Genomic DNA, 12,739 nt, shown 5'->3' with positions numbered 1-12,739 from the left:
ACATTTTGACAGCATCATTAAACTCCATCACTAAGACTCCTCTTCGCTGTGCACAGCTGTTCCTTGCTTACGTCCAGGATTTAGACTCGCTGTAAATCTCATAACAAGCATTTCTGAACACATTTTCACACAGTGAGGGTCTTCCATCAGGTTGACAGAGCCCAGTTATTTCAGATAAATATACAGCAGCAACCCCCAAAAAAACAGCAACCCTGACCAACATGTTTGCTCTTTTTATAAGTTTCTTAGCTCACACAATATGGTGCAGAGAGCGGCTGTAGCAGCAACTGCTCAAGGTTAGTTCAGTCGACAAATGTAAAGCAGAGCGCTTTCTCCAAGAAAACTCTGCATGTGTTCTCAATAGATTAGGAAAATCACTGCCGACACTCAAACAAGATGCAAAACGCAAGTATCATCACGGGTTTGACTAGTGTGACTGTATCTAGCTACTACTCCAAGGTGTATTCTGGTTTTCGCCAACGGTCATCTGAGATAGTTTGAAGCTTTACCTCAAGTCTTGACAGGATGGTAAAAATGGATTGATCAATGGCCAGATGGATCAGTTCATAGCTCCCTCTGGCGCCCCATGCCGATTGCAAAGCAGAATATGAGAATAGTCAGTACAGGCCAACTGTGTACGAAAACATGTTGTGCACAGGACCAAACAAGTATGGAGAAAATGTGTGCATGGGTGATGCAGGGGGTGCTCTGGCTGTCAGGGATCCTCAAAGTGGAGATGTCTTTGCAGTGGGGATCTTCTCTTATGATAAGTCCTGTGGGCAGCACAAATATGATGTCGATATGGCACTTACCAAATTTGTGCCTTGGATAAATTAGGTCATGAGGGGAGATACACAAGAATTATCTCCTCTGCACAATACTTTTATGGCTAAGATGTATGCATGGCAGTCATGAATTTTTAACGTTTAGGGGAATTGTAAGCAAGCAGTAACTACTAGATGTTCTTTTTGTTTCTTGAACTGTTGTGGATATTTAGGACAAACGTGAATATGAATATATAAAATTGAAGTCGTCCCTTTAAGTACAGAATCGAATTTGAAAATGCGAACTATAACAAAAGTTTGGTTTACAAGAAATACTTTGTCATCTGGGTGGCCCGGGGTGACCATAGCCACAACAGAAAATACACTGGCCCCCTCAGAGCCACTGGCCAGAATAGATTGATATATTGTCCAAGCGTCATTTATGCTTCTCATACCCGATCTCAAATTCAAATCACGTGTTTGGCCCAGGCGCCTCAAAGACGGATCAATAGTTGTGTGACAACACCCAGCTTTTTCGGATTTGCAATAATGAGGCCGATCGTTTAGTCGAGTGTGGCCACTTAGAGCCCCTCCTTTTCAGATAGGCGAATGGTGGTGTACAGGGTACGCCGTACCCAATATGTTAGCCTCAGGGTAAAGTGTAAGTCGAATGAAGTCTTACGGATTTCAACTAAATATATAAAGACCTATGTACAATTCAGCCTAAACTAATGAAAGAAAACAGACTTTACAGAAACGGCACTTTCGCGGGCGATTATCTATTTCAGCTTTTTTGACGATCATTTCATGAGGCTCTGAGGGGATATGAACAATAGTTTTTTCTTTTGTGGTTTTGGCATCCAAAACATTTTTCTCAATTTAATTAGAAGTGTTTCCTGCTGACTTCTCTTCTTTTGCTTCCAGACATGTAGACTATATTTTGCCATTTGTTCATGGCCAGATTGTCGATTGACCCTGGTTTTGTATGTGTAGGTTGTTTACATCCAATCTTGTTAATTGCCTTTTCTTCAATTACAGGATCTCTTGACTTTAACTTGAACACTATCCATTAACGACCCTTTGTCCTGGCATGCCCTTGCTTTCCTACATTGCCACGGAACCAAAGCTGATGACATGAAAATGGCCGGCGGTGAGTGAGCCTTTGTCCTTCATTTTTACTGTTTAGAATAAATCAGTCAATGTCAGTTCATCTGTGGATTGTCAACCCGGAGTTAATCTAGCTTGTAAGCCTATGGCCTATCCCAGAGAGGATCTTTTAAAGGGAAAACTCACACGTTTACTTCTTTAAAATGTATTTATTATTGCATTGGATATACATATGTGAATTAGTGTATCTTATCAACCACCACCAGTTCATACATTTAAATGATATGCTTGAGCACTTAATTTGATCACCACTGGGGGCCTCAACAAGACCTGGACATCCTCTGTTTGTCTTGAAGTTTCTGATTGGTGGAGAAAATAGACAGCAATTAACCGATGTAATCATCCAGTAAGTCAGACGTCAATGTATTTTGTATGTTTTCGGATCATCATCATACAAAGTGTTTACTCACAGCACTCATAAAGACGATTGAGGCGTGCATAGTCATTGTCACTCATCTCTGGTCCAATGCCAAAATTAGTTATAGACCTATATTTGGCAACGATGGTTGGTTGGCCATTTTCGGAGGCGGAAAATCTACAATAAATAAATGAATAAATGAATAAATAAATAAATAAATAAATAAATAAATAAATAAATAAATAAATAAATAAATAAATAAATAAAAATAAATAAAAATAAATAAATAAATGAATAAATAAATTTAATAAAAATAACGTTTTCTTGTCCTCAATTTACATCACCTGAACTCATAAAATGTAGAACTAAGTGAAAGTCAACTTAAATTTCCCATTGAGGATGACCATTTATGTTTTCCAATATTTTCTAAATAGATTTTCCACAACACCCCTCCGTGAGTCATCACCTTATCGTGGTGGAGAGGTTTGCGTGACCCAATGATGCTGGGAGCCATGTTGTCTGGGGCTTCATGCCCCTGGTAGGGTCACCCATGGCAAAAGGGTCCTAGGTGACGGGCCAGACAAAGCACGGCTCACAAAAAACCTTTGTGATGATTAACAAAATTGGATTTGGTTTTCCCTCGCCCGGACGCGGGTCACCGGGGACCCTCTCTGGAGCCAGGCCTAGAGTGGGGGCTCATAGGCGAGACACACATAAGGGTCTCCCTGTGTGCACTTGGCACCAGGACACCCTAGGCCGCAGTTCGATCGATGATCGACTTGATGATCAAAGGGTGGAATGCTCTCTCCGGATTGTGGACAAGCTCCTGCCCTAAGTAGAGGAGTTCAGGTATCTTGGGCTCTTGTTCACGAACAAGAGCAGGATGGAGCATGAGGTCGACAGGTGGATCGGTGCAGCGTCAGCTGTAATACGGACTCTGTACCGGTACGTCGTGGTGAAGAGAGAGCCGAGCCAAAAGGCAAAGCTCTCAATTTACCGGTCGTTCTGCGCTCCTACCCTCACTTATGGTCACATGCTATGGGTCGTGACCGAAAGAACAAGATCCTGGATACAAGCGACCGAAATGAGTTTCCCCTGCAGGGTGTCCGGGCTGTCCCTTAGAGATAGAGTGAGAAGCTCGGTCATCCGGGAGAGACTCGGAGTAGAGCCGCTGCTCCTCCTCATTGAGAGGAGCCAGGTGAGGTGGCTCGGGCTATGTCTCTCAGCTGGCCTGGGAACGCCTTGGGATCCCCCGGGATGAGCTAGACAAAGTGCCTGGGGAGAGGGAAGTCTGGGAGTCCCTCCTAAAGCTGCTACCCCCGTGACCCGACCCCGGATAAGCGGAAGAAGATGGATGGATGGATTTTCGACAATAGGCAACAATATATGCATAATATATAGTTCAAACAGCTGCTGGGATTTTGGATGTTTAGTTCAATGCTAGAAAACAACAAGTTGGGCAAAAAGAACAGAAACATTGAACAGTTGGACATCTGCATTCAAATAGATGAAATTGTTGTATGGTTGGACAGATGTACTCACGCGTTGTAATGCATCACAGAGTCATAATCATAGGGAGCACCCATGTTGTTTGTTGGTGCAATGTCAAAGTTGTTTTCTGTTCCTGCATAAAAGGAGAAATCCAAACAAAAGTAATTTAAAATTCTTTCAGTAACATTATGTACCAGATTTAGTTGTATATTCTGACTCTCATGAAATGTATTTACTCAATAAAAATGATGAGGAAGGTGGTACATTTGATAATATGGATGCCATTCTGACAAAAAGTACCCATCACCCATCTTAGCATACACTATAGACAAGCTGCCAGCCATTTCCATTCTGACAAAAAGTGCCCATCACCCATCTTACAGTCAATAACAAGCAACATACACTATAGTCAAGATGCCAGCCTTTTCCAAGAAGATAAATAAAATGAAATATAAATATATACAAAATGTTCTCATGTACGTCCGGCACCAGTTTTGTAAAAGGTCTCTCGGCAAGCTGACCTGGTTGGATGTTTTCATACTTGATGGTGACGTAAAGATTTCTGTCATAGCGGACCTGCTCATGGTGGAATCCAAGTGCATGGAGGACCTCGTGTTGCACAATGTTTTTGAATACACAACTATTTCTCTGCAAGGAGATTTGCTGTCTGCCACCTATTTGACCAATGTATGACCAACACCTGGCACACAAACACACAAAATCAATTGATGTCATGAGGTCACTGATTGCTGACTTTTAGCCAATTGGAAAGGAAGAGAGATGTCCAGAATTTTTTCAAATTGTTGCTACACTTAATTTTTCGACACTTAAGTGTTAGGGTGCTGCGTGCAAGCAACTGACTCACATAGACAAAAGAGTAATTTCACACTGGAAAACAATCATAACAGGACTAAAGTCTGTCAACTCAAAGATAGAGGTGCTTTTTTATGAACATAAGCTAAATCAATGTGAGTTTTGGTAACTGTATTTCTTACCCATTGTGTGATACGAAGGATAGATAGTTTATATCTAGTTCAGTCTTCCTGACAAAGCGAATGCATGTTGTGCGCTCTCCACTACTAAACTCTCTTAGGGTATCTTTTATAAATCTCTTTTCTCGTTTGGCTGCGGACACATAACATTTAACTGTTAAGTTTGATTGATCAAAGTTACACTTATAGTACGTAACAATACCATGACTTACTAAAATTTCTGGAGATTTCATAGGGAATTATGACTTCGTTTCCAGTTTTTGGCCATTTACAGCCAATAATGGAGCAGGGGGTAGCATCCCTAAAAAATCCTTCCTCATCGCTCATGGGTACCTTAATGTCCCCATATGTCAGGTTGTAGGTCAGGTCGCCTGTAGAATAACAAACAGATATTCAGAAAGTGTGATTCGTCATGTGGAACAGACAGTTTCTTTGGTCAGTATTCCCACAACAGGTTGACAATATTCCGGAAATGGACACCAAATCTTGCCAGTTCCTCATCAATCCTTTATCCCCGGACTTGGACACCCTTCAGTCCATCCTTATTCCCAATTCATTCGTTCCTCCATCCATTGTCGGTCCCAAAAAAGTCCGACCTCCACAGGTGAAAAACCCAATTTGATTCAAATGGTGGAGTGCATATAGCGGAGTATCTACGCACATTTCACTTATTTTTAATTGCAGCCTCAAAACACCAAAACGCTTTAAAATGGCAGTGACAATTCTCGTATTCCACATTTTTTTTAAACATACCTGGAAAAATTGAACTGAATTTGCATATATATGCAAAATCACAAGCACTAATTTCACTAACAACTGAGCCTCAGGTTTCCCCGTTTGCGTCTAATGACAAAATTTAAGTCATTTATCTTTTGTCTGCGTAACTCAGAAGCTATGTGAACACTTTGGGATGAAATGTGGAACTTCAGTTTGACCTAGTAATGAATAATTTAAAGTTCAATTCTTTATCGTCCAGAGGTATTACAACAATTAAATCTATAATAAAAACAGTCAAATAAAACGTCAGCTGAATGCTGCTCAGAGATAGATCTCAGTATATTTCAGTCTAAAATAAAAACACTGACCTGGGTCTACATTTGCATTTGCCTTTTCAATTTTCGCAGAAACGGACTCCTCTGGAAACAATAAGAATACAATCACAAAAAAGCACTAGAACATTTGTTCACATTGAGAATTAAATAACCCGCACGTCCATTGTTAGGGTTGACAAATTACATAGGTTTTTACACACCCATTTTCTTTGTGCCATTTCTATGTACTGAGACCTGGAAAAAAGCAGTAACAAAACACATTTTTAAATCACATTTTTAAGTGCCCATTTTACAATAGTGCACATATGAAAAGACTTATCATTTCTCGTATATTGATCATTTTTTTTGTAGAAGACCCAAAAAAGAAAGCACTTTGCAAATTCTGAAAACTTATTTCATTACATTACAGGCTTTTTGGCATTAAAAGTTTGAAAAATATGTTTTTTTGTTATTAAAAATTACCATATCACTGATTATGGGTTTGTAAACCTGATCTTACCGGAGAAACGGCTGCAACAGACAGAAGGAGAAAAGTGATGACAATTGGCGTCATGGTGTCGCTGTTTTCTAAAAGTGAAGATGACTAACTAAAGAAAAATATAGATGTTAAAATCTCAGTGGGTTTATTAGAGATATGGAGAGACAGAGAGACAGACAGAGAAACAGAGAGGGAGATTGAAGGAAAAACTGGTAAAAGCAGAGCAAGTTTGGCTTACCGGTGTTTTCAGGTATGCCCGCGGTACCTGGTGTTTGTCCTTTATAAGTTGTACATAGGGTGTGTCTTTTACTTATTCCAGCAATAGATGCCAAATCAAGTCGTAATATAGAAGTTTCCATGATTTATTTTAAGACATTACGCAACTTGAGGCTAAACTCAATTGTTTGAATGATCCAACATCTAGTATTTGTCATCTATCATAATTATACTCCTTGCTTGGTGGAATATATTGTGGTTGTATACCACCATGCGTTTTGTGCTTCACACAAGTTATTGTAAGGGTGGCAAAGACATTTTTGTCATGTGCCGCATCGTGGACTTTGCTATGAACAAATTACAACAATTTGATGAATAACTACTTTGGAAATGAGAGGCTACTAAAACTGTTCAAATATTTTAAAAAGTTGAATGGTAACAAAATCTGCTGGCAATCCCTCTTTTTTTTTAAAAAAAGTGAAGACAAGTTACAATTTAACTATTGACAGACGAAAATATTTGTCATGTGCCGCATCGTGGACTTTGGAAGGCCACTATGGCTATGAACAAATTACAACAATTGTATGAATAACTAGTTTGGAAATAAGAGGCTCGTAAAACTGTTAACTGAGTCATTGCTGTGCAATAACATCCTGCTCTCCACACTTTTTTTGAATTGTCTACACTGTCCTCGCTGCATCCATTGCAGCCTGGTCATCCTGGAAAACGGACCCTCCCATCTGTGGTCTCCTCTCAAGGTTTCTCATTTCCTCTAGTTGGAGTTCTGAGTTTTTCCTTGCCCTCGTGGGAGTTTAAGATCGGGGGATGTTTGAGAATATTTGTCATTTTTCATCTGTCCTGAGTGTTGTTAGTCACCTAAATGTTGAACAGAGGCTGTGATGTACCGAAGTCAAATTCCTTGTTTGGCACGCTCAAACATGGTGAATAAAAACTCTTGAATCTTGAATATTTTAAAAAGTTGAATGGTAACAAAATCTGCTGGCAATCTCTCTATTTTATTTTTTAAAAGTGAAGACAAGTTAAAATGTTATTATTGACAGACGAAAAGAAATAGAGAGATTGCCAGCAGATTTTGTTACCATTCATGTTTTTAAAATATTTGAACAATTTTAGTAGTTTTTCTACTTTAGTATAAGTATAATTATGATAGATGACAAATACTAGACATTGGATCTGTCAAACAATTGAGTAATCCAGCATTCTAGATGCCAAATCAAGTCAAAATATAGAAGTTTCCATGATTTATTTTAAGACATTGTGCAACTTGAGGCTGAACTCAATTGTTTGAATGATCCAATTTCTAGTATTTGTCATCTATCATAATTACACTCCTTGCTTGGTGGAATATATTGTGGTTGTATACCACCATGCGTTTTGTGCTTCACACAAGTTATTGTAAGGGTGGCAAAGACATTTTTGTCACGTGCTGCATCGTGGACTTTGGAAGGTCACTATGGCTATGAACAAATTACAACAATTTAATGAATAACTAGTTTGGAAATAAGAGGCTAGTAAAACTGTTCAAATATTTTAAAAAGTTGAATGGTAACAAAATCTGCTAGCAATCTATTTTTTTTCCAAAAGTTAATACAAGTTACAATTTTAGTATTGACAGATGAAAAAAAATAGAGAGATTGCCAGCAGATTTTGTTACCATTTAACGTTTTAAAATATTTGAACAGTTTTACTAGTTTTACTACTTTTGAACTATAATTATGATAGATGACAAATACTACCGTTTTTTTCCGTGTATAGTGCGCAATATTTTACTAATTTATTGTCCTAAAATCTGGGGTGCGTATTATACATGGGTACAAAGAAAAAAATTAAAAAAAAAATTTTTTTTAATTTTTTTTTTTTCTTTTTTTTTAAATAAAGTCATGGTACAACAAAACCAACAACAGGACTGACCGACAAAGTCGTGGAACAAAAAGACAGGGTGACATTACCAAAGACAGGAACAGAATGACAGTAACACATGCAATAATCCAACGGTGAGCGAGGGGCAGACAGGACTTAAATACAAAACACGTTACATCGATTGAGGTGACACAGGAAGAGCGGGGTGACACGAACAGAAACTATGGCAACCTAGACACATAGCAAAACTGGGGACGAGACATGACAAATCTCCCCCGAAATAAAACTCACCTTTCTTCTTGTTTGTTGTCAATCGCGCATCGCATTCAGCCATCCTGCCCAACACACTTAGTAAAATTCATAATTGACGACACATCGTTTGATGCGATGGTGCAATCGATGGTGTGTTATTGTCAAATATTGTTTGTTTTTTAATCTCCATCGCGGACCGGACGTCATACGGAGGCCGCCATTACAGATGCGCAGAACGGTTGCGCAAGACACGTCAGCTATATAAAGAGCGAGAGTTCAGTTCTCCACCTATTAGTTTCAATTCACAGTTTAATTAGCAGTTTCAATCAGCAAATAACAAAATGCGTATTACAGGTAATATTTTATTTCACAACACTTTGCCCTGTTCCTTTCGTCTCTGCTGTTCATTTCAAACACGCTCCATACGACCGCAATGCTCTTGTATCAGACGCTCGCTCGATCACCTGCTAGTTTGCCGTCTGTCACAATGTACTACACAAATCCGAAACATTTGTTGCGGCTCCGAGTCACGACGAGGGGCAAGTTTTGGTTTCCAAGGGTGTTTTTATTCCTCTTCAACGTCTCTCCCATACAGAGCCGCCGTGTGCGCACGGAGCGCGGTGGTGCGTTTAGGGGCAGTCGGAGAAATCAACGCCAACAAAAAAATGACATCCAGCCTAGTTAAGACCATACCAAAGACTTTAAAAATGGGACCCATTGCCTCCCTGCGTGTGTGACGATCTTTGGGACTTAAAAAAAAAAAAAAAAATTAAAAAAAAAATTAAAAAAAATTCATAAAAATTGGGTGCGTATTATACATGGGTACAAGCTTTTTTCCAGCATCAGCATGCCATTGTTAGGGGTGCGTACTATACATGGGGGCGCACTATACATGGAAAAAAACGGTAGATATTGGATCTTTCAAACAATTGAGTAATCCAGCATTCTAGATGCCAAATCAAGTCGTAATATAGAAGTTTCCATTATTTATTTTAAGACATTGTGCAACTTGAGGCTGAACTCAATTGTTTGAATGATCCAATAACTAGTATTTGTCATCTATCATAATTATAGTTCAAAAGTAGTAAAACTAGTAAAACTGTTCAAATATTTTAAAAAGTTAAATGGTAACAAAATCTGCTGGCAATCTCTCTATTTTTTTTTCATCTGTCAATAATAAAATTGTAACGTGTCTTCACTTTTGAAAAAAAAAAGAGATATTGCTAGCAGATTTTATTACCATTCAACTATTTAAAATATTTGAACAGTTTTACTAGTTTTACTACTTTTGAACTATAATTATGATCGATGACAAATACTAGATATTGGGTCATTCAAACTATTGAATTTTGAAATTTCAGCCTCAAGTTGCATAATGTCATTCATTCATTCATTACTAGGTCAAAGTGAAGTTCCACATTTCATCCCAATGGGTTCACATAGCTTCTGAATTGCGCAGGCGACAAATAAATGACTCGAATTTTGTCATTAGACGCAAACGGGAAACATGAGTCTCAGTTGTTAGTGAAATTGGTTCTTATGATCTTGTGATGTTGCATATACATATATATGCAAATTCATTCAATTTTTCCAGGTATGTTTATTAAATTTGGAATACTACAATTGAAACAGATCAATCCAACAGTATTTAGGAATGCACATGGTAGTTACCTTTTAATTAGTTTTAGGATTATGAGGGTGACTTTTGAAAAACATTAATATTGTAACAAACGGACAGATAGACATTTTGCGGTTGAAGGATGAGGATTGAGAAAGTCAAAAAAGGAGGGACTGAGCACTCATAGTTGTGTTTCGTTCCATCCCAGAAATCGTCCTTTTTTGGGGTCTAGTAAGCCATTTTAAAGCGTTTTGGTGTTTTGAGGCTGCAATTAAAAAGAAGTGAATTTGAGGCTTTGTAAAGATTTTGGCAGCCACCATATGGTGTAAATACCCCTGTATCTTTACTCCACCATTTGAATCAATTTGGGTTTTTCGCCTGTGGAGGTAGGACATTTTTGGGACCGACAAAGGATGAAGGGACGAATAAATTAGGAATAAGGATGGACTGAAGGGTGTCCAAGTCCAGGGATGAAGGATAGATGAGGGACTGGCAACATTTGGTGTCCATCTCAGGAATATTGTCAACCTGTTGTAGGAATACTTACTGTCAGTTCCACATGACGAATCACACTGTCTGAATATCCGCTGTTTGTTATTCTACAGGCAACCTGACCTACAACGTGACATATGGGGATATTAAGGTACCCATGAGCGATGAGGAGGGAATTTTTAGGGAGGCTATCCCCTGCTACATTTTTGGCTGTAAATGGCCCAAAACTGGAAACCGAGTCATAATTCCCTATGAAATCTCCAGATATTTTAGTAAGTCATGGTATCGTTACCTACGATCTGTGTAACTTTAATCAGTCAAACTTAGCAGTTCAATTTTCTGTCTGCAGCGAAACGTGAAAAGAGAACTATTGAAAAAGCCCTAAGAGACATTCGTTTTGGAGGGCGCACGCCATGCATTCACTTTGTCAGAAAGACTAGATGGGATAGAGACTATCTATTCTTCTTATCATCCAATAGGTAAGAAATACAGTTACTAAAACTCACATTTATTTTTCCCATTGATTCACTCTTATGTGCATAAAAAAGCACCTCCTTCTTTAAGTTGACAGACTTTAGTCCTGTTCTGGTTGTTTTCCAGTGTGAAATTACTTTTTTGTCTGTGTGAGTCAGTTGCGTGCTGCAAAACATTTCACTTTAGTGTCGTAAAATCAAGTGTGGCAACAATTTGCATGAATTCTCTTTTCCTTTCCAATTGGTTAAAAGTCAGCAATCGGTGAGCTCATGACATCAATTGATTTTGTGTGTTTTTGTGCCAGCTGTCAGTCACACATTGGTTATTTCGGTGGCGGACAGATAATCGACTTGGACAGAAATGGTTGTGTGCGCAAAGACGTTGTGCAACACGAGGTCCTCCATGCACTTGGATTCCACCATGAGCAGGTCCGCTATGACAGAAATCATTACGTCACCATCAAGTATGAAAACATCCAACCAGGTCAGCTTGCCGAGAGACCTTTTACAGAACTGGTTCATTTTATTCTTCTTCTTGGAAATGGCTGGCAGCTCGTCTGTGGTGTATGCTACTTGTTTTTGCTAGTAAGATGGGCTTTTTGTCAGAATGTCATTCATATGATCATATATGTAAATGTCCCGCCATCATCATTTTTATTGAGCAAAGCAAATATATTTCATGATACTCAGAATACATACAACTGAAAACTAGTACACCATCTTACTGAAAGAATTTTGAACACATTTTGGCTTTCTCTGTGTATACAGGAAAGGAACGAAACTTTCAGATTGCAAATACAAACAACTTGATTACCCCCTATGATTATGACTCTGTGATGCATTACGACGCGTGAGTACATTTGTTCAACCATACAACAATGTGATCTATTTGAATGCAGATTCCCAACTGCTCAATGTTTCGGTTCTTTTGGCCCAACTGGTTGTTTTCTGACATGGAACTAAACAACCAAATTATATTATGGTTAAATTTGAAGTCCCAATGATCGTCTCACACACACACACACCTGGGTGTGGTGAAATTTGTCCTCTGCATTTGACCCCTCCCCGTGTGATTTTGATCCATCCCCTGGGGGAGAGGGGAGCAGTGACCAGCAGCGGCGCCGCGCTCGGGAATCACTTGTTGGTCTAACCCCCAAATCTCAACTTTTAATGCTGAGTGCCAAGGAGGGAGGCAATGGGTCCCATTTTTATAGTTTTTGGTATGACCCGGCCGGGGTTTGAACCCACAACCTTCCAGTCTCAGGGCGGACACTCTACCACTAGGCCACTGAGCTGGTATGGAATGGATTGGAATAGATTACGCTCCATTCAAAACGCTCACTTTTGGGTATAAAGATGATTTGCAATGTGTGTGTGTGTGCGTATGTGTGTGTGTATTCAAATCAATGTGGTTGCGGCAACTGTCCTGGAGATAGCGCCACAGCATCATTTGAAACAGAGCACTGCTGCTTCCGTCTGTTTTCTTTATCCAGAGATAAAATGAT

The 12,739-nt window shown here is 39.1% G+C and overlaps 2 protein-coding genes across 3 annotated transcripts; one reads left to right on the top strand and one right to left on the bottom strand.

The window, feature by feature from the left end:
• Window positions 1-2,060: 2,060 nt before the first annotated feature.
• Window positions 2,061-6,666, bottom strand: LOC133153232 (high choriolytic enzyme 2-like). 2 transcript variants are annotated; one of them, XM_061277387.1, is made up of 10 exons: window positions 6,541-6,665; window positions 6,324-6,411; window positions 6,025-6,058; window positions 5,858-5,908; window positions 4,985-5,143; window positions 4,776-4,905; window positions 4,302-4,480; window positions 3,832-3,913; window positions 2,342-2,466; window positions 2,061-2,230 (listed from the first exon to the last, which is right to left on the bottom strand). In XM_061277387.1, coding segments are annotated over exons 2-10 (816 nt in total). In that variant the 5' UTR covers window positions 6,378-6,411; window positions 6,541-6,665; the 3' UTR covers window positions 2,061-2,228. The 2 variants fall into 2 exon arrangements, with proteins under 2 accessions (XP_061133371.1, XP_061133370.1); XM_061277386.1 differs by lacking the exon at window positions 2,061-2,230 and having other exon boundaries at window positions 2,334-2,466; window positions 6,541-6,666.
• Window positions 6,667-10,763: 4,097 nt separating this feature from the next.
• Window positions 10,764-12,088, top strand: LOC133152591 (high choriolytic enzyme 2-like). The gene is made up of 4 exons (XM_061276302.1): window positions 10,764-11,033; window positions 11,111-11,240; window positions 11,540-11,718; window positions 12,003-12,088. The coding sequence occupies exons 1-4, from the start codon at window positions 10,919-10,921 to the stop codon at window positions 12,086-12,088; spliced, it is 510 nt and encodes a 169-aa protein (XP_061132286.1). The 5' UTR covers window positions 10,764-10,918.
• The last annotated feature ends 651 nt before the right edge of the window (window positions 12,089-12,739 follow it).

Source organism: Syngnathus typhle, linkage group LG4, assembly GCF_033458585.1.
Source record: "Syngnathus typhle isolate RoL2023-S1 ecotype Sweden linkage group LG4, RoL_Styp_1.0, whole genome shotgun sequence".
In the NCBI taxonomy this organism is placed as follows: Eukaryota; Metazoa; Chordata; class Actinopteri; order Syngnathiformes; family Syngnathidae; genus Syngnathus; species Syngnathus typhle.
The sequence above is the reverse complement of the archived record's forward strand: the minus strand, read 5'-3'. Positions and strand labels throughout refer to the sequence as shown.